This window comes from Penicillium angulare, assembly GCF_028827245.1.
Source record: "Penicillium angulare strain IBT 27051 chromosome Unknown utg000005l_segment0_segment0, whole genome shotgun sequence".
Classification (NCBI taxonomy): Eukaryota; Fungi; Ascomycota; class Eurotiomycetes; order Eurotiales; family Aspergillaceae; genus Penicillium; species Penicillium angulare.
Window position 1 is genome coordinate 28,414 of NW_026623164.1, and position 24,089 is coordinate 52,502.

Genomic DNA, 24,089 nt, shown 5'->3' on the forward strand with positions numbered 1-24,089 from the left:
ACTTACAGTTGTTGTTTTTACCTTCCCTTATACATCCATAAGCGTTATTCTGATTTTTTAAGACGAAGTAGCCAAATGAAGGAACACATTTTATTATGGCTAAAAACTGTCTCCGCATTTTGTACGTCATTTGATAAAAAAAGTCTACCTAAACTGGTATTCAGCTAATGATGGCCGCTGATTCCACTTAGCGGATAGCTCCTCATAGGCGGCATATTCCTTGCCTTTGGCGATAGCAAAAACAGCATTCTGTATTGTCACTTCCGCACCCGGTTGAAGGGTAACATCAAATTGAATCTTTGGAATCAATGTTCTGGGTTCCATCAAGTTGGAATTCGGGTCTGATTTTAAGATCTTTCCCAAAGTCACTCCCTCTGAGACGTGTATGTTCGCCAAGCCACTCACGCCCGCGGGACTTACGACCAGTGCAATGGCTGCAGTCTCCAATGTCCCACCGTGGTCCGGTATGTTTTTCCAATCTTGATCCAAAGTACACATCTTTCGCGGTTGTTTCGCTTGTATTGCAAAGCCTCCTTCCACAAGCGTGAGGGTTGTCGGTTTATCATTTGTTTCATGGTCTCTGCATTTGACACGATGACATCTGATATGCCAATCAGGCCATTGATCGCACGGAGGAATCAATGTCGTCTCAATTTCAATGCCACCAGATTTCCAAGGCTTCCAAAGGCTTCGAAGGCAAGGTACCTCGGAATCGGCTACTTGCAGAGTTATCGGACGAGCGATGCCCACTGTCTCCCATCTCGTGGCCCAATTTTCTCCATCTTGACAGCAGATGAGTGTGCTGTCGGGCGCAAGCTGGCTCAACAAAGGCCCCGTGGGTACACTGAAGCCAAATGCGGAGGAGTATGCAAATTTGCTATATTTAGCGTGTGTCGCCTTCAAAGGCCAAGCGCAAAATTGCCCGCTAGACAGCATGAAGTGGTGCTGACCTCGGGGATGATTGCACAGAATTTGAGACGGAGCAGGGAGAAACTTGACGCTTGCAATGGATGTAGTTTTGACGTGTACATAGTATTTAAAAGGGTGAGGAAGCTCAGATGCAGCCCAGAATTCACTATCGGAGTCCAAGGCCAAAACCACGAAGCTTTTCATTGCCCAGTATGGTGACTGGGGTGAGTTATAGTCCTCACACATGAAGGAATTTGGATACAAATACCCAACAGTCAATGTTCCATCCGAGGCAAATATATTTGACGAGTGACAAGCCCACCACCTTAAATGTCTTAGAAGCATTCCTTTTAGGAATCCAACAGATGTGCAGAGACTTGAATTGTCGTAGCATTTTGCAAGAGCAAATGCGGCATAGAAGGCGCCCATTGAAAATCGGTATGTCAACGAGCGACCGAATGGAATGGAAGCTCCATCTACGTCGAAATACCGCCAGAATTCACTGGCAAATTCTCGCGCTTGCTGTTGATATCGAGAGACTCGCTCATTGTCGTTTTTTGCAACTATGCAGTAAAGCAACTGGCTGAACTGGATTGCGAAACTTCCTGAATAATAGTCTGCCTGTCTACCGTAGCTTTCTTGACCACAGCCCGAGTCTTGTCTCCATATCCCATCTGCTGACCATCCGTCCCTCAATACAAATTTATCAAGCATATCGAAATCGTCCTTAATGAACTGGTCAATATCTTCATAAGGCACACCGCATACTTGAGTTAAAGCGAGATTTGCAAATATTCTGAACCAGCGCCAATTATTTCGGGGCATAATTCGGCCATTAAGACCGGATAGCCATTGAGACAAGTTGCGTCGATCGGTCGGCGATAAGGGATCATAAAATGTTTTGGGAGCCATTAAAAGTGCGACTGAAATCGGTTCAGCCTCAACCATTCGTTGGTCCCAGTCCCCTATCGCACCCCAGTACTCAGAATTCTCTGGATTGATTCCATTTCGAAGGCCGGTGACCAAACGATTGACATAGCGGGTGATCTCTGGAGTGACACTCTTTGAAGGGTCAGCGACAACAGCTGCTATGGCCCAGATTGGCCTGGCAAAACCCTCCAGTTGTGCAGCTGTTTCGTCAAAGTGTGCACCCGAGTAAACGGGCAATTGGACAAGAGCATTTCCAGGCGAGAAGTAAGGTTCGAGTGGCCTGAGGAGCGAGGTTGTTGCGAGAAGCAGGTCATCCCGGTTGCGAAAGCGATTATCGGAGAATCCGGAAAGTGGAGGCATTTTTTACGTGCAAATCATTCAGAAAATCACTTTCAGTAAACCATTGACGCTGTGGGCCTCGTTATTTCTTTTGGAAATACATCCCCAACACGATCGGAAGGTCCTGCCGACCCACGCGATGGAATTCAAGACACCGGCACATTACTTCAGCCGATTGATGGCAACGTCACATTAGCTATGGGCCCACATGCTTTCACCCCGCGCTCTCCAGGCGGGGCCCCGGTGCTAAGGCCTCGTCTCTGATCCGTTAAATCTAAAATGTTCGCGTTCCCTCCGCCCGATCCCCGGGGCCCATCGCAACATGGAATCTTCCTCTCTCCGAGACACCTCAGGCCCACAAGGAACCGAGACGGAAACCCCAGCTTGCCAGTCATGTCGAAGCCGAAAATTACGGTGCTCGAGAGATCACCCGTCTTGCAGCCGCTGTACACGCCTTGGTGGGTCCTGTGCGAGCTTCTGCATTTGAAATCCGTGACGCTAACTTGGAAAGGGGTCGCTTGTCATTATGAATACACAAAGAATAAACCAGGAGTCAAAGTTGGTATAATTCAGACGCTGACTCAACGTGTGGGTAGGCAGCTACTACGAGTCTGTAAATTCACCCAAATTAAAGGCTAACAAGTCGCTCGCAATAGAATCACTGGAGACTGAAATAGAAAGGCTGAGAGGTCAACAAGAGACACCCGGTGGATACCCAAATCCTGGAAATCTTCATCACGATGAAAACCATCTTCGCGGTGTAGTTTCGTCCTTGATGCAAGAATGGCGGGACCATCATGCAATGGCAGAACAACCGCAGCCACACTCCTGTGAATTAATAATAGACGGACGAGGTAACTCACAGTCAAGAGATTCCAGTATTGAACTGCCGAATCCGCAAGTGCCGAATAAGCGACGGCGCATAGAGCCCATCAGCCGAGAGAATAGTACCCTGTCAAACCAATTACCTCCAGATGACTTGGTCAACGCCGTCCTTGATGCTTATTTCTCCGTAGTACACCCCTTTGTACCCATCCTTCACGAGATGCTTCTTCGCGCTCGATTGCGGGATCCAACAGAGAAGCCGAAGCTGATTGTCGTGATACATGCAATGATGGTATGCGCACTGCGATACGTGGCAAATGAGCGACTAGCGGTTGAGCTGTTAGAGTCGTGTCCAGATTTTTTGGAAAAATCACGCGAATTCGTGGTTCTGTCCGTCATGGATTCATTGACAGTAGAAAATGTCCAAGCTTTGATATTGCTTGCCTTTGTGCACATTAATGATGGTAACTTGAGTAAGGCATGGCCAATGATTGGAACATTAACCCGGGCAGTCGTTTACCTCGGCCTCCATGCGGAGCCGGACCAAGAGCAAGACGGTGAATCATTCGCAGGACCGTTATGCTTTCTACCACCAGCTCGAGTTTGGACTGAATTGGAGGAGCGCCGACGGGTATTTTGGAATGTCTTTTTATTAGATCGGTAAGTAAACCGCCGTTGAAGAGAGTGGAGAACAATCATCTTAATCTGGACATAGGTTCTGCTCAATAGTCACGGGGTAGGTCAAATCAACATCTTATCTAAACAAAGCTAACAGTGGCCTTGGGAGCTCAGTTCAAATATGAGTCTATCTAGTGAAGACGTGCAGGTCCGACTCCCAAGTGACGGATTGTACTGGGTGAAAGAGGAGCCCGTGACGACGCCATTTTTGAACATCTGGGATATATCTATGACCAAAATTGGAACATCCGTTTCCTATTTACCCCGACACTTTTCTACCCTGGCAGAAAAAGAAAAATATGCCGCGGCAAGGACAGGGTCATCTGAAAGGATTACTCCTGTTCCCCATGCTCCTGAAGCCCTGACAATTGATGGTTCAACTATCGGGTCATTCGCATATTGTGTCGAAGCGACTGAGGGACTTACTCGCGTCGTGAAATTCTTCCTTCAGCGGCCTGTCAATCTTCAAATAAGGCAGGAATTTAGTTCGTGGCTGGTGCGATTCAAGGAACTGGACCTTCAATTAATTCAGTATGTCGCCTCACATGTGAACCTTCATATTTCACGAACTAATATTGAGTATCACAGCTGGAAGATGTTTCTTCCTCGTCGATGGAAGGATTCCAATATATCCAAAGAGCCAGCTTTCATTCATTTTGATCCCAATCTTACCCTTGCACATATCACTCATAATACCTCGATGATTCTTTTACATCAAAGTATCGCATATCCACATGCATCTATTTTGGAAAAATTGAAGCTTGCAAGTAATGCAAGTGTGGAAACATGCCAACTTGCATCATCGGAGACTGCAAATATTACGCAGAAATATCTACAGTACACACCCTTTGTCGGTTTAGTGGCTCCACAGTTCGTCTTCTGCACCTTTATCAGTGCTCGCGCTATGCTTGGTAAGACCTTACAGTGGACCATCCAATCGAAAACTTAGGACTAAGCTATTTCACTTCTAGTACACGCACACTTCCATCATGCTGAGCTTCCAGAGGCATACGAAAATCTCCTATCCTGTTTACAGCAGATGTCCGACCGCTGGACTTCCATGAATCCTACTCTGAAGTTTCGCACCGATGCGAAGGACTTTGCTAAGGGCCTTCTGTTGCAACTGCAAAGACTCCAGGAAAGTATTGCATCGCCATCATTTTCCCTATCGGCACTTGGCTATATATCGGAGGTCAATTATGCTCTGGGGATTCAAGCACCTGCTCCTAGCCCCGAGAATAGTCAGTGGCTTGAAGAACGTCGAGCCCAGCAACGCCATAGCATTGTACCCGTTAGTACAAGACAATCGCACTACATTAACTCCAATAGATTGAGACGCGGAACAGATCGACATGACTCCTCATCTAACACGTATGTGAACCATTTGCACGTCTAGTTTCCCCCATTGACAGGTCGCTATAGACTTCATACCCCGTCAACGGAGGCTTCACTTGTCGATCAAGCTCAAACCGAGCGCCTTCTGCCAGCACGACGTCCAGAAGCGCAATTGTACTTCCTCCCAACATCGCAACCGAATGTTGTATCTTTTTCCGACCATGATATATCGCCGATGGAAGAAAATATAGATGAGTTTGCTCAGCTGTCGGCCAATTTCCTACTGGATCCGCAATATTGTGACATGGATCGTATTATCAGCTTCCAAGATTCATTCATGCGTTGATCTACATAGAGCGATGGAATATTTAACGACAGTTTTTACAACACACTCAATTTATAGCAAACGGCAACGTTTCATAGGCGTAATACATAGACTATGGCCGCACTCGGGGCGCGGGCTAATTACCCACCCGAGCATACCAGTAACTGCTCGATGCGCAAAATCCAAGCTACTTAACAACTCGACGAATCATCTGTATCCAAATTCATAGGCGAATTTATTCCAAATCGTTTTTGATTTCTTTCTGACTCCTATCTTTGTTTCTGCTGAAATATGGCGCCTCACACACTTGACTCACCATCATCCGCTGACAATAAAGTCAAAGTGAAGCTTGCTAGTGACAGCATGAGCTCACCGAGTGAGGCACCTTATCTTGAAGGGCTTAGAAGTAGACTCTCTGCACTTTTTAGTGAGAACAACTTCGCGAAGATGATTAGCACTGCCGAGGCACTTTTGCAAGACAATGTATGTTGAGCCCCATTCCATCGTTGGGACTCGATACTTACAACTGACTACAAGAAACCCCCAACGATGTTCCCCGAGACCGTTCCTCAGATTGGCCCACACTGTGGAGAATACCAGTGCAGAGATGCTGAATTTTGGACATGTGGGTTTTTCCCAGGGAGCCTTTATTGCCTGCTTGAACGAGCCAGGAGGCACCCGGGATCAATCGCTCGGGGGGGGATTTGCCACCGGTTTGATAAGCAATCTGCATTTGGTGGAGGCCCGTCTCGCTTCTGTGTGTTTGGCGTGGGCCGAACCCATAAAATACATGTCATCTCGGAAGGATACTCATGATCTCGGCTTTATAATCCAGCCCGCAATCAAACGGCATTGGGAGCTATATGGTGACCCAGAAAGCTCGTTGAGCCTTGCAGTCGCAGCGGAGAGCCTTGCTAGTAGATATGACAAAAGGGTCGGGGCTATTAGGAGCTGGGATGGATTTAAAAATACAAAACATGATATACAAAGTATGGACGACGACTTCATAGTCATCATCGACAGTTTGTGCAGTAATAAACGCCCAATTACCCTTCAAAGGCCCGTTTAATGAACTGACTGGCTTCTTATTTAGATCTTGACCTCCTATTCTTCGCATCCTCTTACAGCCAAGCACCTCACCTAGGCGATATTGCCTATGCCCATGCTACCAAGCTTCTCACTACGCATCTTCGCAAGGAGTCCGGGCCCAATAATGAACGTTACTACTCAACATATCATGGTGTCAACTTCTCGCCAACAAATAATGGCGCAGTGAGAAAGGAATTCACAGCGCAGGGTTATTCTGATGAGTCAACATGGTCTCGTGGACAGGCTTGGGCAATTTTGGGATACGCACAGACATTTGGATGGACGAAAAACATCGACTTTCTGGAAGCCGCAATGTGTCTAGCAAATTACTTCATTCTTCGCATGGAACAAGCCTCTGACACAGTCGTTGAGAATGGCTTTGGGCGATATGTTCCTTTGTGGGACTTTGATGCACCAATCACAAGCATCTCAGTCAATGGGACTGAAGCTCCATTAAGAGATGTCTCTGCTGGACTGGTTGCTGCAAATGGAATGCTTATTTTGTATGGCCATCTGGCTGGACTAGGTAGGCTCGATCTGGCAAACCGATTTTTGGACTATGTGATCAAGATTTCTGAGCATACGATTGCTTTGGCGTACAATAGTAATGAAATGCGGTTTGCTGAAGATCGTGTGAATGGAAGATTGACAATCGAGGCATGCGGAGGGGCGGGTGCAAGGCGTTTTGACTCTATTCTTGAGCGTTCTACTGCAAATTTCAACGAGAATCATGCGGATAGAAGTTGGGATCATGGTTTGGTATACGCAGATTACTATTTTCTCGAGCTTGGGAACCGTCTGCTTGATATGGGATTGGCATGAAAAAGTGGAGGTGAATGTATGGTATTTCTCCGGCTTCGATTTTACAGTCTCGATTAGATAGACCAATGATACTCGGATCATGACTCGCAAAAGGCACCCAAAGATGTAAATCTTAATGAAGAATTATTTCCTTGATAAAAACCCGACTGAAATATCCTTGTAAGATTTTTGACCGTAGTATTCTCACTTTTATTTGCTTGCGTATTACTAGCCTTGATCGTTTCTTCCACGCATGAAATGAGGCGGGTCCAATAACCGATTCGAACATTAATTCGCTTCCTGTTCCAACATCTGTCTATCCATGTTTAAATTAAAGGCAATAGAAGACCTACGAAAGGGGGATTTGATATTTTGGGGAAATGGCCAATCACAATGTCAGAGAACATGTGCTTGACCAACCAGAGCATTGCAAATACATTCGCCCCCACGGTCCAATGTACGGACGGCGTCGACTATAAGCCCGAGGTGCCAAGAGCATGGAATTCTAAGCACCAAGCATATTCTGATGCAAAGTTACAATGTTCTTGAAAGTGAGGTTCGGCGAACTGGAGAAATGTGCTGTCGGTGGAATCGTTCCTCCGACATTTGGAGGAAGGGGCGTTTCCCCGCCCGAACTAAGCGCTAACGTTGAGACTTGTGGGCCAACTGTGGATCCACTGAGATGGCATGGGGCAGATATATTGGGTAGGATAAATAGTCGATCAATGCAACTTTGTGTAGGAAGTTTACTCCAAGTCAACTCCTGTTGATATTCCCCCTTCTTGAAATTTATCCAACTTCCCACTACCATCACGATGGGATCACGAAACACCGCAGATGACCAAATATCTGTCTTGAAAACGCCGCTTGAGAAACGAATAAGCCATGATGAAGGCCTTCCAAGCCGCGAAGCTTTGATAGAGGCTCTAAAAACACAGAAGCCATCTCCATGGTCACCGAACTTGAGGAAACTATACGTATTTTGTGTCATCGCATTCCTCTGCTCTTCTATGAATGGTGAGTTTGCAGCAAGAATTATATCACATCCGAGTCTGCCCTCGCACTAACTTGGCCCTAAAGGTTATGACGGCTCTATATTCGGCTCCCTTCCAGCCCTGGATTCTTTCAGAGATCAATTTGATGTCGAGAAGAATGGCTCCAAGATTGGTTACATTTCAGCCATGTATACAGTTGGTGCAATCTGCTCATTACCATTCAGCGGACCCGCATCTGACCTTCGTGGACGTAAATGGGGTACGTTTGTTGGTTGTGCGATTGTGGTCGCTTGCACTTTTGTGTCCGCGCTTGCAGGCGGTGTTCCCCAATTTGTGGCTGGTAGATTCTTTCTTGGATTCGGAGTGAACATAATTCGATCGACCAGCTCCATATGGTGTGCCGAAGTCTGTCCACCTGCCTATCGAGGTATCATTATGGCATTTTATAATTGCACATATGCTGTTGGATCCCTTGTTGCAGCAGGGGTCACCAGAGGATCAGCTGGTTATGCTGGAAATAAGGCTTGGCAGATTCCGCTGTGGTGTCAAATGATCTGCCCAGGAATGGTCTTACTTACTGTTTTGTTCTTCCCCGAGTCTCCTCGATGGCAATTTTCCCATGGACAGGAGGACAAGGCGCTAGAATTTCTTACATACTACCATGGCGAAGGAAACCCAGATCACCCACTGGTTCAACTACAGCTCCAGGAGTACAGGGAATTTATCTCACTATCCGGATCAGACAAGCGCTGGTGGGACTTTAGTGATTTTTACAAGTCGAAAGCGGGAAGATGGCGCTTCATCAATGCTCTTGTCACTGGCATTTGGGGGCAATGCTCAGGCAATGCCGTTGTGACCTATTATCTGCCAGCCATGCTTCTCACAGCTGGCATCACCAACTCTGAGCAAGTTTTAAACGTCAATCTCGGCTATACGGTTGTCTCGACTGTTGCCTCATATTTGGGTGCAAGCCAGATCGAGAGAATGGGGAGGCGGCCAACTATCATATGGACAGCTGTTGCTTGTTCAATTTGCTTCGCCTGTATTACAATCGGTACTGGTATTTATGATCATACAAAGGCGCCATCCGCTGCGTCTGCTGGTATCGCTTTTATTTTCTTGTTCGGATTTGTTTACAACTTTGGAATGACGCCACTTCAAGCGTTATATCCAATCGAGGCCCTGTCGTATGAGACCCGTGGGAAAGGCGTTGGTTTAACATTCTCGATTGCCCATGGATTCACGCTCCTCAATCAGTTTTGTTTTCCAATTGCTCTCCAAAGGATTGGCTGGTACACTTACATCGTGTTCATTGGTTGGGATCTATTTGAAGCGGCTGTCAGCTACGTGGTTTCGGTTGAAACAAAAGGGCATACTTTGGAGGAAATGACCGAGATATTTGAGAGCCCAAATCCTGTCAAAGCCTCTCTCCAGAGGCCACTTGCTTGATTTGTAAATGTTTCATTTAAGTTTTTTATCTTGCTTGTAACATTTCTCTTTGCTATTTTGGGTAATTTAGGTTGCTGGTATTTTCAACTCTCTCCCTCGGAAATCCATCCTACTACCTTAACTTAGGTAGCTAGGCCATATTTTTAGTGATGAACCCTTTCATCACTCATTTAAACCAAAACCTAAACAAACCAGCTAAAAATAGTCACGTTTTCAAAAGTTCCCAAGACGGTCTTGAAAAGCCCCATAGTGCGGTAATTTTGAGAGCAGGTTGAAAATTATGATTTACTTAGACAAGTCATCGAAGTAGAAGTGAAGATGGCACTTGAGGATACTCGAATGTTTATAATGACCACAGACTAAACGAAAATTGAACAGCCAGGCCATACCCATCTCTACTTTCAACATAACGCTATATAGCTGTACTGGGAATATCCAGCCTTCCAAGAAGGGCACCCCAACTACTGGTTGGGTCCATGGCAATCGGGTCCAGGGCCTGGGAGGGTTCAGGTGCCCTGGAATGAATCGACAGACCAGCCGGCAGACCTCCCTATCTGCGTCTCATACCACGATCCGCAAATAGGCAACGAAAACAAAAGAAACATTGTTCAGGCCGTTAGGATTTCTAATACTAAAGCACACCATGAAGCCGGTAATAACGGCAACATTCAGTCATCTGAAGCACGTTACAAGTCTGAGTTCCATCAATGTCGCGTCAATTTGGAGGCTGGTAAGGCCCTTGACCCTGAGCGGTACATGCCGCGGTGATGGCGATGACCGGTGTTATGCGCGGTCCTATGTAGATAGAATGCCGATCTACGTGGATCTTTTGAGATTCTACGCTCTACATCAACAAGCGCACATCACTGCAATCTCCATAAATTTGTCCCCACTTGACATAGGAAGGATCTGCACACAGATCAACTACACATACTCGGCTGAAGCTCTTGATCTAGTATGTAAATTTCCAATCTGAGTCCATGAAAGGCCTCATCTAGTATAGTGTACAAAGAGGTGGATTCAGTGGGGTTATCCAGGGGACATTTTAAGCACACACTTACTTTAGCCGAATGACCAAATGAAACGAAGTATGATATCATAATTCTGAGTTGGAAGTTTATGTTCTAACTTGAATGTTAAAGGCACGGGAAGTGGGTCGATCTATGTCAACAGCGGGACCAATCGCAGATGCGCTTCCGGACCGCGCTGCCCCTCCGGGGCTGTATGGCCCCTATATGGCCCCACCGTAGTGGAGTGTTAGGGCAACACTCCAGGGGCACCAGCATTTTTTGCGTCACTTCACGCCCCCAATCTTTTACCAGCCTCTTGGCTCCGCAATCTTTTATCTCTTCATTTATCACAATTGCTCCCGTGTCTTTTCAAAAGTGTTCACACAATCGGGTGTCATCTCCTTCGCATTTCTCTTCATGTAAAATGGATGCAGAACTTCGTGCTCCACTCTCACCGGTCTGTCTGATCGATGGCCACCTAACTGAGAAAGAGGATGTTCTGTGGGTGCGAAATCCCGACCGTCATCTTCAAAATACTACAGTTGCCAGCAGCGATGGCGAGAAACTGTTTTATGTTAAAGGTCCGGGTGATTATCAGTCAATGACTTTCCGACGCCCCGTAAAGGACCCCGAAGGAAATGCTGTATTCGACCTACGTCGCTATGCAGTGGATCTGAAGATGCGATGGTTCGTGCAAGACTCCAATGAGAAGAAAATAGCAGAGTTGTGTCATGAGCGCTTTTTCACCAGCAAACATACTGCAATCAACGCCAGAATATGCCATTCTGGTGAGGTAGTGGAAATGCGACCACGCGATGCGCAAGGCTCAACGTGCTACGTTAGTATAGGCAATGCTACTATTGCTGAAATTACCGTGCATACCAACAACACGCCAAAGCTTATCGTACGTGATCGCGACATGTCGGTTCTTCGTGTTCGGGTGGCTAGAGGTGTAGATTTGAGTTTGGTAAGTCAATATTCTAACCACGTTGTGAATGAGATTAGCTAACTTCTGATGACAGGTTGTCTTAATGGCATTGGTCAGAGCAGAAATGATGCATATCTGGCGAAAGTAGGCCAAATCGGTACATTATATAAGAGCTTCGACATTCTTCTATCCATATTGCGCGTAAGGGAATACCTATTCAACTCCTCATTCACCTCCTATTCTCCTTCAAGAAAGCAACTTTCTTTATCTTGGAGTCCTATGAGCGAGTTCTGTCTGGAGACACCAGCTTCTCGGATTTGAAGTACCATATGGGCAAGGATCCGCTTTTGACAATTTTTTCTGAATCCTCTTGCCTCTCAACGATAAAGTCGGCGATGCAGAAGTAAAATGACCTTTGCTGTCGTGAAATCCATGCAGAAGACCAGAAACTTGCAGCGGGTTTTGTGATAATAGCACAACCTTGCCGTTTACACTATATTGAATCTTCCAGATGCGTCGCAAGCTATATAATATCATACTCGGCTGGCCGCAAACTAATCACTGAGAATGGGGTCCGCGCCCGTTAAGTTATCGGACTGAATTTCGCTACGAAGATGATCGCGATTTGAAAAATAAGGTGGCACTATCTGCAATCAAAATTTTACATTGTACGGAGACTCAACTATAGCTACTATCGGCGAGCCTGGGTGTGGTTATGAAAAACCAATCTTGTTGGTTAAGGCCTCAATAAATCGGATTCAAGTTATTCACAATACATCCTACTAGTACACAATATAGCTTTGTGTACCGGTAGACTATGTTTTTTTTCTTTATTCTATAAAGCCTTGCAGGATGCATCGGTTTACTCTATGCTCCCGAACCTCCAGCGTTCACCTACTTTTACATCACCAGCATCGGGTTCAAAAAGAAGTTTTTGTGGGCGTACCCACGTGCCACCCTATACTACACATAATTAAGTAGAAAGTGAATGACAGATGTGTTTTCAAAATGTACTCAGTGTTATCCGCAAAGAATGTGTACCCCAAGCAGTAGCCTATGACTCCAGATCAGAGCCACTGTGGGCATTCCAATTATCCACCAAAGCTGGCGGCAGTATACTGTCAACATCTCCTCCCGGAATCCTCAGATTTAGAACGCCCTGAGCCTCATCCTCGTCATGTTCAAGTTCAATCTTGCCGTCTTCTGCGCTACGAGCGAATGATGTAACCATCTGCAACAAAGTGGCAAACCTCTGCAAGGTCGGCTGTTCAATTTCTTCCCATTCCATTATTTTCTCTCGCACATCCTGAACTCGGATATCATTGAACTTGCCGAAGGTGTGGTAGGCGAGCACAAAGTTGGGAATCTGTCTGATCCATAAACGGGGCATCTCTTCTGAAAGGGTATCGATGTCGGCTTTTCGGACAGAACGCGTCTTCAGGTCGAATACCGCACATTGTGGAATATGGCGACCCCCTTTTGAGGCTTGCAGAGTCTTTGAGTCTTGGGCCGTCTTGGATGAGTGAACAGCCGAAATTGTGGCTGATCGAAGAGATGATAAGAGATCTTCAGGTTCCGATTCACCTGTGCTAGAAATAGAATTTTTCTGTGTTTTCAAATCATCGGGCAATAGGTCAGGAAGATAACCGTCACCTTCAAATCGTACGAGACAATTCATGTTGGCAAATTCAAAGTTGATAAGACGCTGATGAGACTCTGATCTCCCAACGTCTTTACCCCACGTCGTGTAGGCCTCTGGAAAGCTATGCCCAAACCCTCGGATATCCGGAATGGTTTCTTTGGGTGAATTTTGTCTTCTGATAAGGAAGACTGTATTCCCGATTACTTCGACCAGCATCCTAAATGTAGGGGCTCTGCCACGCACAAACCTCAACAGATTTCCCAACGTGCTGCCACAAGCCACAATATCCAAATCGTCGACACAGAACTCCGGTTTATCTATGAGTATCGCTTGGAAAACAGGCTCAAGTGGGTATGTGGGATGCCGTGCCTGGTTCAAGTCACGAAAGTAAACACCAGAGTCCACGCGCAGCTGAATGGGTTCAGAAAGCGGCGTCCATTCTGGGGGTTCGCCGGGGATGATAATCTCGGGTTGTTCCTTGCTGATCCAGTTGTAAGAAGTCAAATACTTCGTATTGGTGATTTTAGCAGGTAGAGTAGGTTCAGGCATGCTATCTTCAATTTCATGGCGTTCAATTGTTGCAAGAACTTCGCCGAGTGGTGGCGGTGGGGATAGAAGCACTGATGAACTTCCAATCCTGCCTCCTCTCCTATTTCTTCCGCCTAATGCCCGACGCGTACGATAACCTCTTCCTTGAAAGCTCATATTTCCAGACAGAGGATAAATATAATTAGTGCCAGCACGACTTTGAGCCACGAAGAGGACAGGTCAAAATCAACGCACTCAGCAATGGCACGAGGTTGCTCAGAAGAAAACAGAAAGAGAAAAGAGAAAAGAGCAAAAGGAATCCCAGTTGTGATGACTTCCTTATATTTTCTCCTTTTTCTTTGCGCCCCATGACCTGCGCCAGTCAAAATTTGTTTTTCCTATGATCTTGATATACCCCTGTCGCCACGTCATATCTCGGTATTGGGCTGAGGGATTGGCCCAGAGCGTTTGCCTCGCTTTATCGTAGCTGCGCAAGTGGCGCAGACGCAGGTAACTATGGCAGCCTATTAACCAACCAAAACAAACAGCAGATTTGCATTGGAATACCAACAACTGAGTGGGGGCATGTTGTTGGTTCAACCCCTCACTTTGTACGCCTTGTACACCTCACTGTGCTTTCAAGGCTGAATAAGGCGAAATCCGCTAACACGTACCTTTCGCGCTCACAACAGACATATCCACACAGCCATCTTGATTTCTATAAAGCGCTCTTTTATGTTCAATTTTTTTTCTTCCTCAATATAATCGCATCTTGCCACTTTACGATGTCTACGAATAGCCGGTCGGATCGACTTGCTAAATACTTCACAGCGGTTATTCAAGGGAAGCAAGAGGTTCGAGATCTCAACAACTTCAAGAAGCTCATAGAGGCTATCTTGGACAATAAAGACTCATGTCTAAACATTGAAAGGCTAGTCACCAGTCAAAGTGCCCTTGATGGCCTTCGAAATGGTTTGAGGTTCAACCTCACACCCGCCTTCATCAACAATTACACAGCCAAATTCATCGATGTTCTGCGAAACCCTGAGATAAAGCTTTTATGCAACGGTCTTTTCCTTCAACAACTTCTTCTTATCATACTGGAGCCCCGAACTCTCTGGATCTCACTTTTGGATGCCTTTTCCACCCGAAAACTGGACCAAGATGCGATTCAAACCCTCTGCTGGTTGACCACAGAGCTCCTGTCATTACCAGTTTCATACGCGGTAGATATTACTACTGACACTCAATCTCTTTTGAGCGATGGGTATCTTCTGGAGTCTTCTTCAGTTCCACTCCGGAATCTGGGACACAAGATGAAGTATCTCCTGGATATGAAATCTTCTGCATCGACCCTCCTCGTATCTGAAGACACAGCAGGCAGTCGCCATGATAACGACTTCGCGGATTTTCGTCAAATAGCTATCTTTCCTACGACGGATGAGATGGGCTGTACCGAGAAACCTTTTTATCGTTCTGTGGATGAAATTACTCACCTGGCTGGCAGCGAACGCATCGCAGCGCATGTGGATAATCAATTCCGGCTTCTACGCGAAGATATGCTATCAGCGCTACGGGACGATATTCACGTTGCGACCGGCGCAAAAAAGGGACGACGGTCTGCTTTACGGCTTGGAGGGCTGTCTTTGGCTCGCATATCTTGTGTCTCAGAGGATAGGCAACAGAAGGAACGCCTCCGTCCATGCACCGTTGGCGTCACTCCCAAGTCAGGCCTAGAAAGGTTGAAGAAGCTTTCCAAAGAAGACGCCAAGATATATCTAAAAAACACGCCTCAATTTGTCAAACATCGTGCGTTTGGCTGCTTTTTACGAAATACAGAAATCGTGGCATTTGCTACAATTGAGAGAAACATTGATGATTTGATAACTACTCCACCAGTAGTCATGCTGCGAGTTGAAGGCGCCGAGGCAATGAAGAAGGCCGCTTTGTTCCTCAAACTCTATGACGATGTAGAGTTCTTGGTGGTTGATACGGCGACTTTCGCGTACGAGCCAATCTTGAAATGTCTTCAGGAGAGAGTTGATTTTCCTCTCGCCGAAGAGTTATTTCTCTACGATATTAACGGGCGAGTCAAGGAATCTACCCTGGCACCTTGGGATATCATCAACGATTTGTATCTGAACTACCGGTCTAACATTCAAACCGTCCTGAAAACTTCAATGCCAGTTACTTTGGACCCATCTCAGCGTGAGTCTCTATTGGCAGGTTTGACTCAAAATCTCAGTCTGATACAGGGACCCCCAGGTATGAAGATGAAAAACGTATACCCTTTGGATTTCTCAAGCTGATACATTAATTTTCAGGTACCGGAAAGTCATTCATAGGGGCACTTTTAGCTAAAGCCCTTAATGATCATACCAATGACAGGATACTGGTGATGTGCTACACAAATCACGCCTTGGATCAGTTTTTGGAAGATTTACTTGATATCGGCATCGACCCTTCTAGTATTGTTAGGCTGGGAGCTAAGTCAACCACTAGAACTCAGCCATTGAGTCTCAGAGAGCAACGATCAAGTACAAGAAGGTCTCAGTCAACTTGGGACACTATCAACGCACTAGAATATGAAGGCCAGGAACTTCGCAGCACCATCGAGAGTTCATTTGCAGCATATCAGGGCTTGTCATTGAGCTCTTCAAAGCTTCTCGAGTACCTGGAGTTTGAAGAGCCTGAGTTCTTTGAAGCATTCGATATACCTGAAGATAAAGATGGGATGAGGATAGTGAACAAGAAAGGGAAACCCATAGCCAAAACCTATCTCTACGACCGCTGGGCTAAAGGAAAGTCCCCAAAGCCCTTAACAGCAAACATATCATCGCAAAGCCGCAGCATATGGGCCTTGGAGCAGAACATGCGAGATGAGAAGATCCAGTCGTGGAAACGAGCTTTTCTCAATGAACAAGCCGAATCTCTCGCGGCAAAGATGAAACTACTTGATCAATGTCAGAAGAAGTTATCCGCAACCACAGGGGATAACATAAGGAATATCTTGAAAGGAAAAAAGATCATAGGATGTACGACAACGGCTGCAGCAATGCATGCGGAAGATCTAAAGCATGTATCGCCAGGCATCGTCTTATTGGAGGAAGCGGGCGAGATCCTTGAGTCTCACGTTCTTACTGCGATATCGCCAAAAACGAAACATTTGATACTGATCGGTGATCACTTGCAACTCCGCCCAAAGATCAACAGCTATGCCCTCAGCACGGAAAGGGGTGATGGATATGACCTGAACGTTTCCCTTTTTGAAAGGTTAATCCATGCTGGCTACCCACATACAACCTTGCAGAAGCAGCATCGAATGTGCCCCGAGATCTCAGCTCTTGTCCGCTCTCTCTCCTACCCCCTGCTGGAAGATGACGAAAAAACAAAAGGTCGTCCCGAGCCACGAGGATTATGCGATCGCGTAATCTTTTTCAATCATCAGAATCTTGAAGAAAGTTTTTCAGAGATCTCCGATCGACGCGATGAAGGAGCGAGACAATCTAAACGGAATCTTTTCGAGGCAGAGATTGTTTTGAAGATTGTTAAATATCTTGGACAGCAAGGATACGGAACAGACAATCTCGTCATTCTCACACCATATCTTGGTCAACTTTCGCTTCTGCGCGAGACATTAAGCAAGCAAAGTGATCCAGTACTAAATGATCTAGACTCCTACGATCTTTTACAGGCAGGGTTACTGTCGCATGCGAGTGCCAATCATCTTAAGCGACCGATCAAGATCTCTACAATTGGTAAGTAGCAAGAATTGTGGGACGGTATCTACTACCCAAGCTGACAATTGGATCAGATAACTACCAAGGTGAAGAAAGTGAGATTGTAATAGCGTCACTTACTCGAAGCAATAATAGTGGCGACATAGGTTTCATGTCAGCTCCAGAAAGATTGAACGTGCTTCTCTCTCGTGCCAGAAACATACTTATCATGGTAGGAAATTCGGAAACATTCGTCTCTAGCCGTAAAGGTCAGAAGTCTTGGGGGCCTCTCATCAATCAGCTCAAGTCTAGTAATCACCTTTATGATGGACTCCCGGTTAAGTGCGAGCAGCACGCTGACAAGACCAGCCTACTCGGGACCAAGGAAGACTTCGAAAGAGAGGCGCCCGATGGTGGATGCTCAGCACCGTGGTACGTCAACACTTATGAGTAAAATTGCACTTCCCAATCCAGAAATGCTTTCATCAAAAACATCTTTAGTCTTTGTTTCTTTGAACTAATGTCTAATGTCTGAAAAGTGGCGTCAAACTCAGCTGTGGAGTACATGAATGCCCATCCAAATGCCATCAACTCAGTGACCACTCCAAAATGAAATGTACCAAGATCATCAAATGGAACTGTCCCCGAGGCCATACTTTATCTGTGTCGTGTTCGATGGCCAAGGGCTCATGCCGTTTCTGTAATCAAGAGGACGCCATGAAGAAACGAAAACATGAGCGCGATGCGAAGCTTGAGGCAGAGCGGCAAAGAAAGCAATCAATATACGCCCAGCAGATTGCTGAGCTCCAGAGCGAAGCGTCACATTTGAGACGCCTTAAAGGCGATCAGATTATAGATGCGGAGCGAACAAGAGTTCTTGAACAGCATCGCGAAGAGATCAAGCAGCTACAAAGTCCAGTTCAAATCACAATCGAAAGGACGATCGAAGGCGCAGTAAGCGCGGTCAGTAACCAACGCGATGAAAGTGCCCCCGAAAACGTTCCGAATCTAGTCAATTCGAATTCACGGCCTCTAATCACCCAAACTACTCGAAATCCAGGGGCTCAGCCCGTGGCTTTTAGTAACGATAAGCCGAGGGTGAATCCCAAGCCCCAGGGGCTAATACTCAAAAAGCCTCCCTTGCAGCCCGAGGCCGATTGGGACTACCAAAAAGCATATCACAACGCCCAGAGCCCAGAAGTGGATGCTTTAATGGGTATGGTCGGGTTGGAGCTAGTTAAATCAAAATTCCTGGCGGTCAAAGCCAAAGTCGATACCGCCGTGAGACAGAATGTCGATTTGAGCAGAGAGAGATTTGGAACTGTGCTCCTCGGCAACCCCGGAACCGGTAAGACAACAGTCGCTCGAATTTATGCGAAATTTTTGTCAGCAGTTGGAATTATCCCAGGAGACAAATTCATCGAGACAACAGGATCTCGACTGTCAAACGAAGGCATCCCACCATGCCAGAAGATGATTGAGCAGCTGCTTAAAGATGGTGGAGGCGTTGTTTTTATTGACGAAGCTTATCAGATGGTTCATGGTGGAAGTTTTAGTGGTGGCCAGGTGCTTGACTTCCTTTTGGCTGAGGTCGAGAATCTCACCGGCAAGATTGTGTTCATTCTTGCTGGATATCAACGTCCAATGGAAAAGTTCTTCGCCCATAACGATGGACTACCCAGTCGTTTTCCTCACAGTTTGACGTTCGAGGATCTCGATGACACAGAGCTGATGATGATCATGAATTGTTGGATTGAAAAGACATGGAAGAAGCAGATGAAAGTTGATGATGGACCTGGTGGACTTTATTGTCGTATTCTAGCTCGACGAATTGGGCGTGGACGAGGCCGAGAGGGGTTCGCGAACGCAAGGGCCGTTGAAAATGCCATGGCAAAGGTTTCCGAGCGACAATCCGACCGCTTGACCCATCAAAGACAGCAGGGAGTTTCAAGCATCGACGACTTTTATCTTGATGGTGAAGACATCATCGGCCCAGATCCTTCTCAAAGTCTTAAATCGTCAACATCGTGGCAAAGGCTGCAAGGGATGATCGGGCTAGTCGATGTTAAAAAGACTGTCGAAAGCCTGATAGACACGATTCAATACAACTATCGTCGGGAGATAGACGAGCAACCTATCGTTTGCTACAGCCTCAATAAGGTCTTTCTTGGAAATCCTGGAACTGGCAAAACTTCTGTTGCAAAATTATATGGCCAAATTCTTGTGGATATTGGACTTTTATCAAGCGGGGAAGGTATGTTGGAAAACATCTCAGAATTATCAGATGTACTAACGCGAATTCAGTTATCGTAAAGAACCCATCAGACTTTATCGGAAGCGTGCTTGGAGAATCAGAGAAAAACACAAAAGCCATTCTCGCAGCTACCTTGGGAAAAGTGCTTGTCATAGACGAAGCCTATGGTCTTTTTGCCGGGGGGACTTCCGATGGCACGGGGGCAAAGTCTGACCCATACAGAAGTTCTGTGGTAGATACTATAGTAGCTGATGTCCAGAGCACACCCGGGGATGATCAATGCGTTCTACTTCTGGGATACAAGGACGAGATGGAGCAAATGTTTCAAAATGTCAATCCCGGTCTCAGTCGGCGCTTCCCCCTCGACCAAGCTTTTGTTTTCGAAGACTTCACGGAACATGAGTTGGATCAAATTGTTGACCTTAAACTGACAGAACAAGGATATGGAGCCACCGATCGGGCTCGCCAGGTCATTCTGGAGATGCTTGAACGAGCTCGGAACCGACCACACTTTGGGAATGCAGGTGAAATTGACATTCTCCTCAACGCAGCGAAGATGCAGCATCAGAGGCGCATATCTTCGGATAAGCCCAAAGGCGGCCCTCTTGATTCTATCTTAGATGCCGCCGATTTTGATGAGAACTTTGATCGTGCGGAAAAGAATGAAGCGAATGTTGCAAAGATGTTTGAGGGAGTAGTAGGCTGTGAACGCATTATTTCCAAATTGGAGGGATACCAGAGGCTGGTCAAGAGCCTCAAAGGGTTAAACATGGATCCTCGTGAACAAGTCCCATTCAACTTTGTGTTCAGAGGACCTCCGGGTGAGTGAAAATTTGGGTCGGCGATGGGGACTGGGCTTCTACTGACATGGAAAATCGCGATAGGAACCGGGAAAACAAGCACAGCCAAAAAAAATGGGGCAAATTTACTACGATATGGGGCTTTTAGCTTCGACAGAGGTCATTGAAGCGTCCGCTACGGATCTGATAGGACAATATGTCGGACATTCAGGGCCGAAAACACAAAAGACGCTAGAGCGAGGTCTCGGGAAAATTCTCTTCATAGACGAGGCATATCGCCTTGCTGAGGGTCAATTCGCTGAAGAGGCTATTGTAGAGCTTGTAGACTCGATCACAAAGCCGAGGTTTTCTCGCAAGTTGATTATTATTTTGGCTGGATACGATAAAGACATTAACCACCTCATGTTAATTAACCCCGGTCTCACAAGTCGCTTCCCGGAATCTCTTCAATTCGAGTCTTTGTCTCCAAGAGATTGCATTGAGTTACTGGGCAATCTTTTGGAAAGAAACAAGGAAGATATTCTCAGAAGGTCAGGAAAGAACTTCGATATCACCTGTCTGTACGCAGCAGCTTCTGATCTCAACCAGAAGTTGACAGATGGGTTTGGTACATTGTCCAAAACTGCAAGTTGGGCTAGTGCAAGAGACGTCGACACACTGGTGAAGGCCATATTCGGGAGGACCATCAAGGATCCAGATTCTTTCCGTGGATCAAAGCTGGTACTAGGCCAAGAGGCAGTTATTGAGGAGCTTCAGAATATGATCAACGAGCGCCGCAGTCGAGAGAACTTCCAGATTAAAAGTTCCGGAATGGGTCTCAGCCCCCCGGCAAACTTACCAATTGGTACCCAGCTCCTGGATCCCCTAGCGATAAATATGGAGACTCGGACCCTGAAATTGAATACAGAATCCAGTGACAAGGTGGACTTGCCGGTAAAGGATTGCAGCAACCAACAGAGTCCGGTACCTGACCGCGATTCAGGTGTGACAGATGGGGATTGGAATCAATTACAGAAAGATACGGCAGCTTCCGAAAGGGCGGAGAAAGAGTACTTGGATATGGTACAACAAGGGGAGGAGCATATAAGGGAATTTATAAGACTTAAGGAAGAGGAGGATAAAGCGGCCCAGTCGGTGGAAGAGGCGAGGCGACAGCAAAAAGAGCTGTTGAAGGCGCGCCTTGAACAAGAACGATTACAACGTGAAATTGAACGTAGGAAGCAGGAGGAAATTGTTCGAAAACTTGAGATCAAGCGACAAGCCGAAGCGGACTTTCGCCGCAGGGAGCAAGCGACTCAGGTTAAGCTTCGGAGCATGGGAGTGTGTGATCAAGGTTTTCGGTGGATCAAACAATCTGGCGGATATCGATGTGCAGGAGGCAGTCATTGGGTGTCAGATGCCGAACTTCAGTGATATCACATGTACAGGATGAGACGATAGAGAGGCCGAGAGCTTGATTAGATGCTAGTGATACTAGTACATATAATTGGAGACTACCAAAGTGCCCATTGTCAAGATTAACTTTGAATCTACAGGTTCAAATAATAGCAATAAATCCAAATTTTCCACCAAGAAAACACCTGGGTAGGCTCTTTGGCTCAGTGAGGTATCCAACACTAGCACAGACTCGGATTAACCCATGCCGGATAGTTGCTAGGCCTATGTCCATATAGACTGTATAACATTTAATATGTAGAATTACGTGTACGAGAGTATTCGTCTCCATGTACTTATTCCTATATTCTCAAGCTGCCTCGAGGTAAAATATAGATGTTCGCTAAGCAGTAATAATATTTGGCAACATACTACAGGGTAATGTACTATGTAGTGATTGAGCCTCGGTGTTAGACTCAATCTTATGTTCATTCAGTAGCCCCTGCATCAACCAACATCTTTCTTATGTGACGTGTAGTATGCCTTTTCCTGATCATACTCAAAGGGGTTGCCCCGGCGTAAGTTTGAGCACTCACGTCAGCCCCATGCGCGATGAGCATTTCAAGAATCTCAAGAGATTCCTTTCCTCGGGGAATGTCTTCATTTGCCGCAAACCAGTGCAAAGGACTCCTTCCCTCGTTGTCTCTATGATGAACATCTCCTTCTCGTTCAAGTAAAAGTGCCGTTAATTGTAGGCACCACCTATGGGCAGCTATACAGAGGAGTGTCTGTCCGTGGAGGTTGACGTGATGATCATCTGCGCCTAGTTCCAGGAGCCTTTGTACGGTACCGTACATGTCGGAGGTTGTACGTGTATTTTTAAGGGCCCAGAAAATTGGACTTTCGCCATTTTTGTCATACTGATTCACTTCGATATTTTCCTTGACAAGCATATTTATGAGCCCTGGCATATTCAGCTTAGCGGCGTAGTGTATGACTGTTCCGCCTTCGATGTCTCGAGCATTGAGGTTTGCGCCACGGTCAAAGAATAAATGCAAAACACGGTTACCCGTACCGTCGAGGCGGTAAGATCGATAATGAGAAATGAAAAAAAGGAAGGGTGTTTGTTGTTTCCTATTACGAAACTCAATGTCCAATCCAAGATCCAGAAATTGTGGTAAAGCATCACGTCCGCCGGTGTTGTAACCATTATCTAGAGCCGCGAACAGCACATTCTGGCCATTTGAATCAACAAAGTGCAAATCAGCACCGTGGCGTAGAAGAATCTGTAAGCTTTCGTAATGGTGCCATCTCGCAGCATCTAGAATTGCAGTTCTCCCATCGGGACTAGTAAAATTCACATCGGCTCCCGCATCGATCAATCGTGTTATAATAGGCTCAGGGTGAAAATATTTCTCAGATGCAAGCATTAAAGGAGATCGGTTCTTCTCGTCAACACAATTTAGCTCACTGCCGTTCTCAATAAGGAAATTCATGGCATCGAGTGCCTGCTGCTCTATACATGTATGGAGCGGGGTTGTCCCCCGCCATCCTCTCAGATTCACGTCGGCTCCTCGGGATATCAACTTGAATAACTTGGTCTTTAGAAGGTGTTTAGTTCGTATAGCCACAATCAATGGAGTTAATCCGTACGGGCCGTGGAGATTGGGATCGGCTCCATAATCCAAAAGCAAGGTCATCATAGACGTATCGTTGTGATCCCGTGACTTTTCAATAGCCAAATGTAGAGGACAAAACGAGTATGAAGCATTTTGAACAGGAGAATTCACTTGTGCGCCGTTGTCAAGCAAAAACTTGACCAGTTCAATGTCCCCGGCATCTATCGCTGCGTGCAGGGCTGTTTTTGAGCGGCCGAGACGACCAGGGAAAAGAGGGCGAAAGTTAATGTCCGCGCCCAAATATAACATTTTCTTGATGCCAGGCTGGTCGCACGATGCAGCATACTGTAGCAATTCCTCTCCGTACTGCTCCAGGGTTTCATGTTTGTAAATTTCAGGTTCGAGAAGGTTGTATAGCTGGCGGTTCACTAAAGTCAGACGATAGATATCGCTGGTTGATTGGATAGATTCCGCGATTTGGATGAGCAGTTCCTGTGGTAATTTTAAAAGAGACATGTTGGATTGAGTAATGTTGAATAG

General features: G+C 46.2%; 8 protein-coding genes across 8 annotated transcripts; 5 read left to right on the forward strand and 3 right to left on the reverse strand.

Moving 5' to 3' along the window:
* Positions 1 to 144: 144 nt before the first annotated feature.
* N7478_007401 (DUF2264 domain-containing protein) lies at positions 145 to 2,199 on the reverse strand (the record flags this gene model as incomplete). The annotated part of the gene is made up of 1 exon (XM_056923615.1): positions 145 to 2,199. The coding sequence occupies one exon, from the start codon at positions 2,197 to 2,199 to the stop codon at positions 145 to 147; it is 2,055 nt and encodes a 684-aa protein (XP_056776341.1).
* A 781-nt stretch (positions 2,200 to 2,980) lies between these two features.
* N7478_007402 (fungal specific transcription factor domain-containing protein) lies at positions 2,981 to 5,362 on the forward strand (the record flags this gene model as incomplete). Its single annotated transcript, XM_056923616.1, has 5 exons — positions 2,981 to 3,663; positions 3,817 to 4,212; positions 4,270 to 4,592; positions 4,653 to 5,052; positions 5,104 to 5,362. The coding sequence occupies 5 exons, from the start codon at positions 2,981 to 2,983 to the stop codon at positions 5,360 to 5,362; spliced, it is 2,061 nt and encodes a 686-aa protein (XP_056776342.1).
* Positions 5,363 to 6,332: 970 nt separating this feature from the next.
* Positions 6,333 to 7,252, forward strand: N7478_007403 (uncharacterized protein; the record flags this gene model as incomplete). The annotated part of the gene is made up of 2 exons (XM_056923617.1): positions 6,333 to 6,363; positions 6,435 to 7,252. 2 exons carry the CDS (start codon positions 6,333 to 6,335, stop codon positions 7,250 to 7,252), a joined length of 849 nt encoding a protein of 282 aa, XP_056776343.1.
* A 794-nt stretch (positions 7,253 to 8,046) lies between these two features.
* Positions 8,047 to 9,675, forward strand: N7478_007404 (general substrate transporter; the record flags this gene model as incomplete). Its single annotated transcript, XM_056923618.1, has 2 exons — positions 8,047 to 8,248; positions 8,312 to 9,675. The coding sequence occupies 2 exons, from the start codon at positions 8,047 to 8,049 to the stop codon at positions 9,673 to 9,675; spliced, it is 1,566 nt and encodes a 521-aa protein (XP_056776344.1).
* A 1,434-nt stretch (positions 9,676 to 11,109) lies between these two features.
* N7478_007405 (uncharacterized protein) lies at positions 11,110 to 11,761 on the forward strand (the record flags this gene model as incomplete). The annotated part of the gene is made up of 2 exons (XM_056923619.1): positions 11,110 to 11,652; positions 11,708 to 11,761. The coding sequence occupies 2 exons, from the start codon at positions 11,110 to 11,112 to the stop codon at positions 11,759 to 11,761; spliced, it is 597 nt and encodes a 198-aa protein (XP_056776345.1).
* Positions 11,762 to 12,667: 906 nt separating this feature from the next.
* Positions 12,668 to 13,804, reverse strand: N7478_007406 (uncharacterized protein; the record flags this gene model as incomplete). The annotated part of the gene is made up of 1 exon (XM_056923620.1): positions 12,668 to 13,804. One exon carries the CDS (start codon positions 13,802 to 13,804, stop codon positions 12,668 to 12,670), a length of 1,137 nt encoding a protein of 378 aa, XP_056776346.1.
* Positions 13,805 to 14,568: 764 nt separating this feature from the next.
* On the forward strand, positions 14,569 to 21,969 carry GbpA (the record flags this gene model as incomplete). The annotated part of the gene is made up of 6 exons (XM_056923621.1): positions 14,569 to 15,991; positions 16,366 to 17,541; positions 17,598 to 17,934; positions 18,042 to 19,756; positions 19,807 to 20,577; positions 20,705 to 21,969. The coding sequence occupies 6 exons, from the start codon at positions 14,569 to 14,571 to the stop codon at positions 21,967 to 21,969; spliced, it is 6,687 nt and encodes a 2,228-aa protein (XP_056776347.1).
* A 449-nt stretch (positions 21,970 to 22,418) lies between these two features.
* N7478_007408 (uncharacterized protein) lies at positions 22,419 to 24,065 on the reverse strand (the record flags this gene model as incomplete). The annotated part of the gene is made up of 1 exon (XM_056923622.1): positions 22,419 to 24,065. The coding sequence occupies one exon, from the start codon at positions 24,063 to 24,065 to the stop codon at positions 22,419 to 22,421; it is 1,647 nt and encodes a 548-aa protein (XP_056776348.1).
* Positions 24,066 to 24,089: the final 24 nt, after the last annotated feature.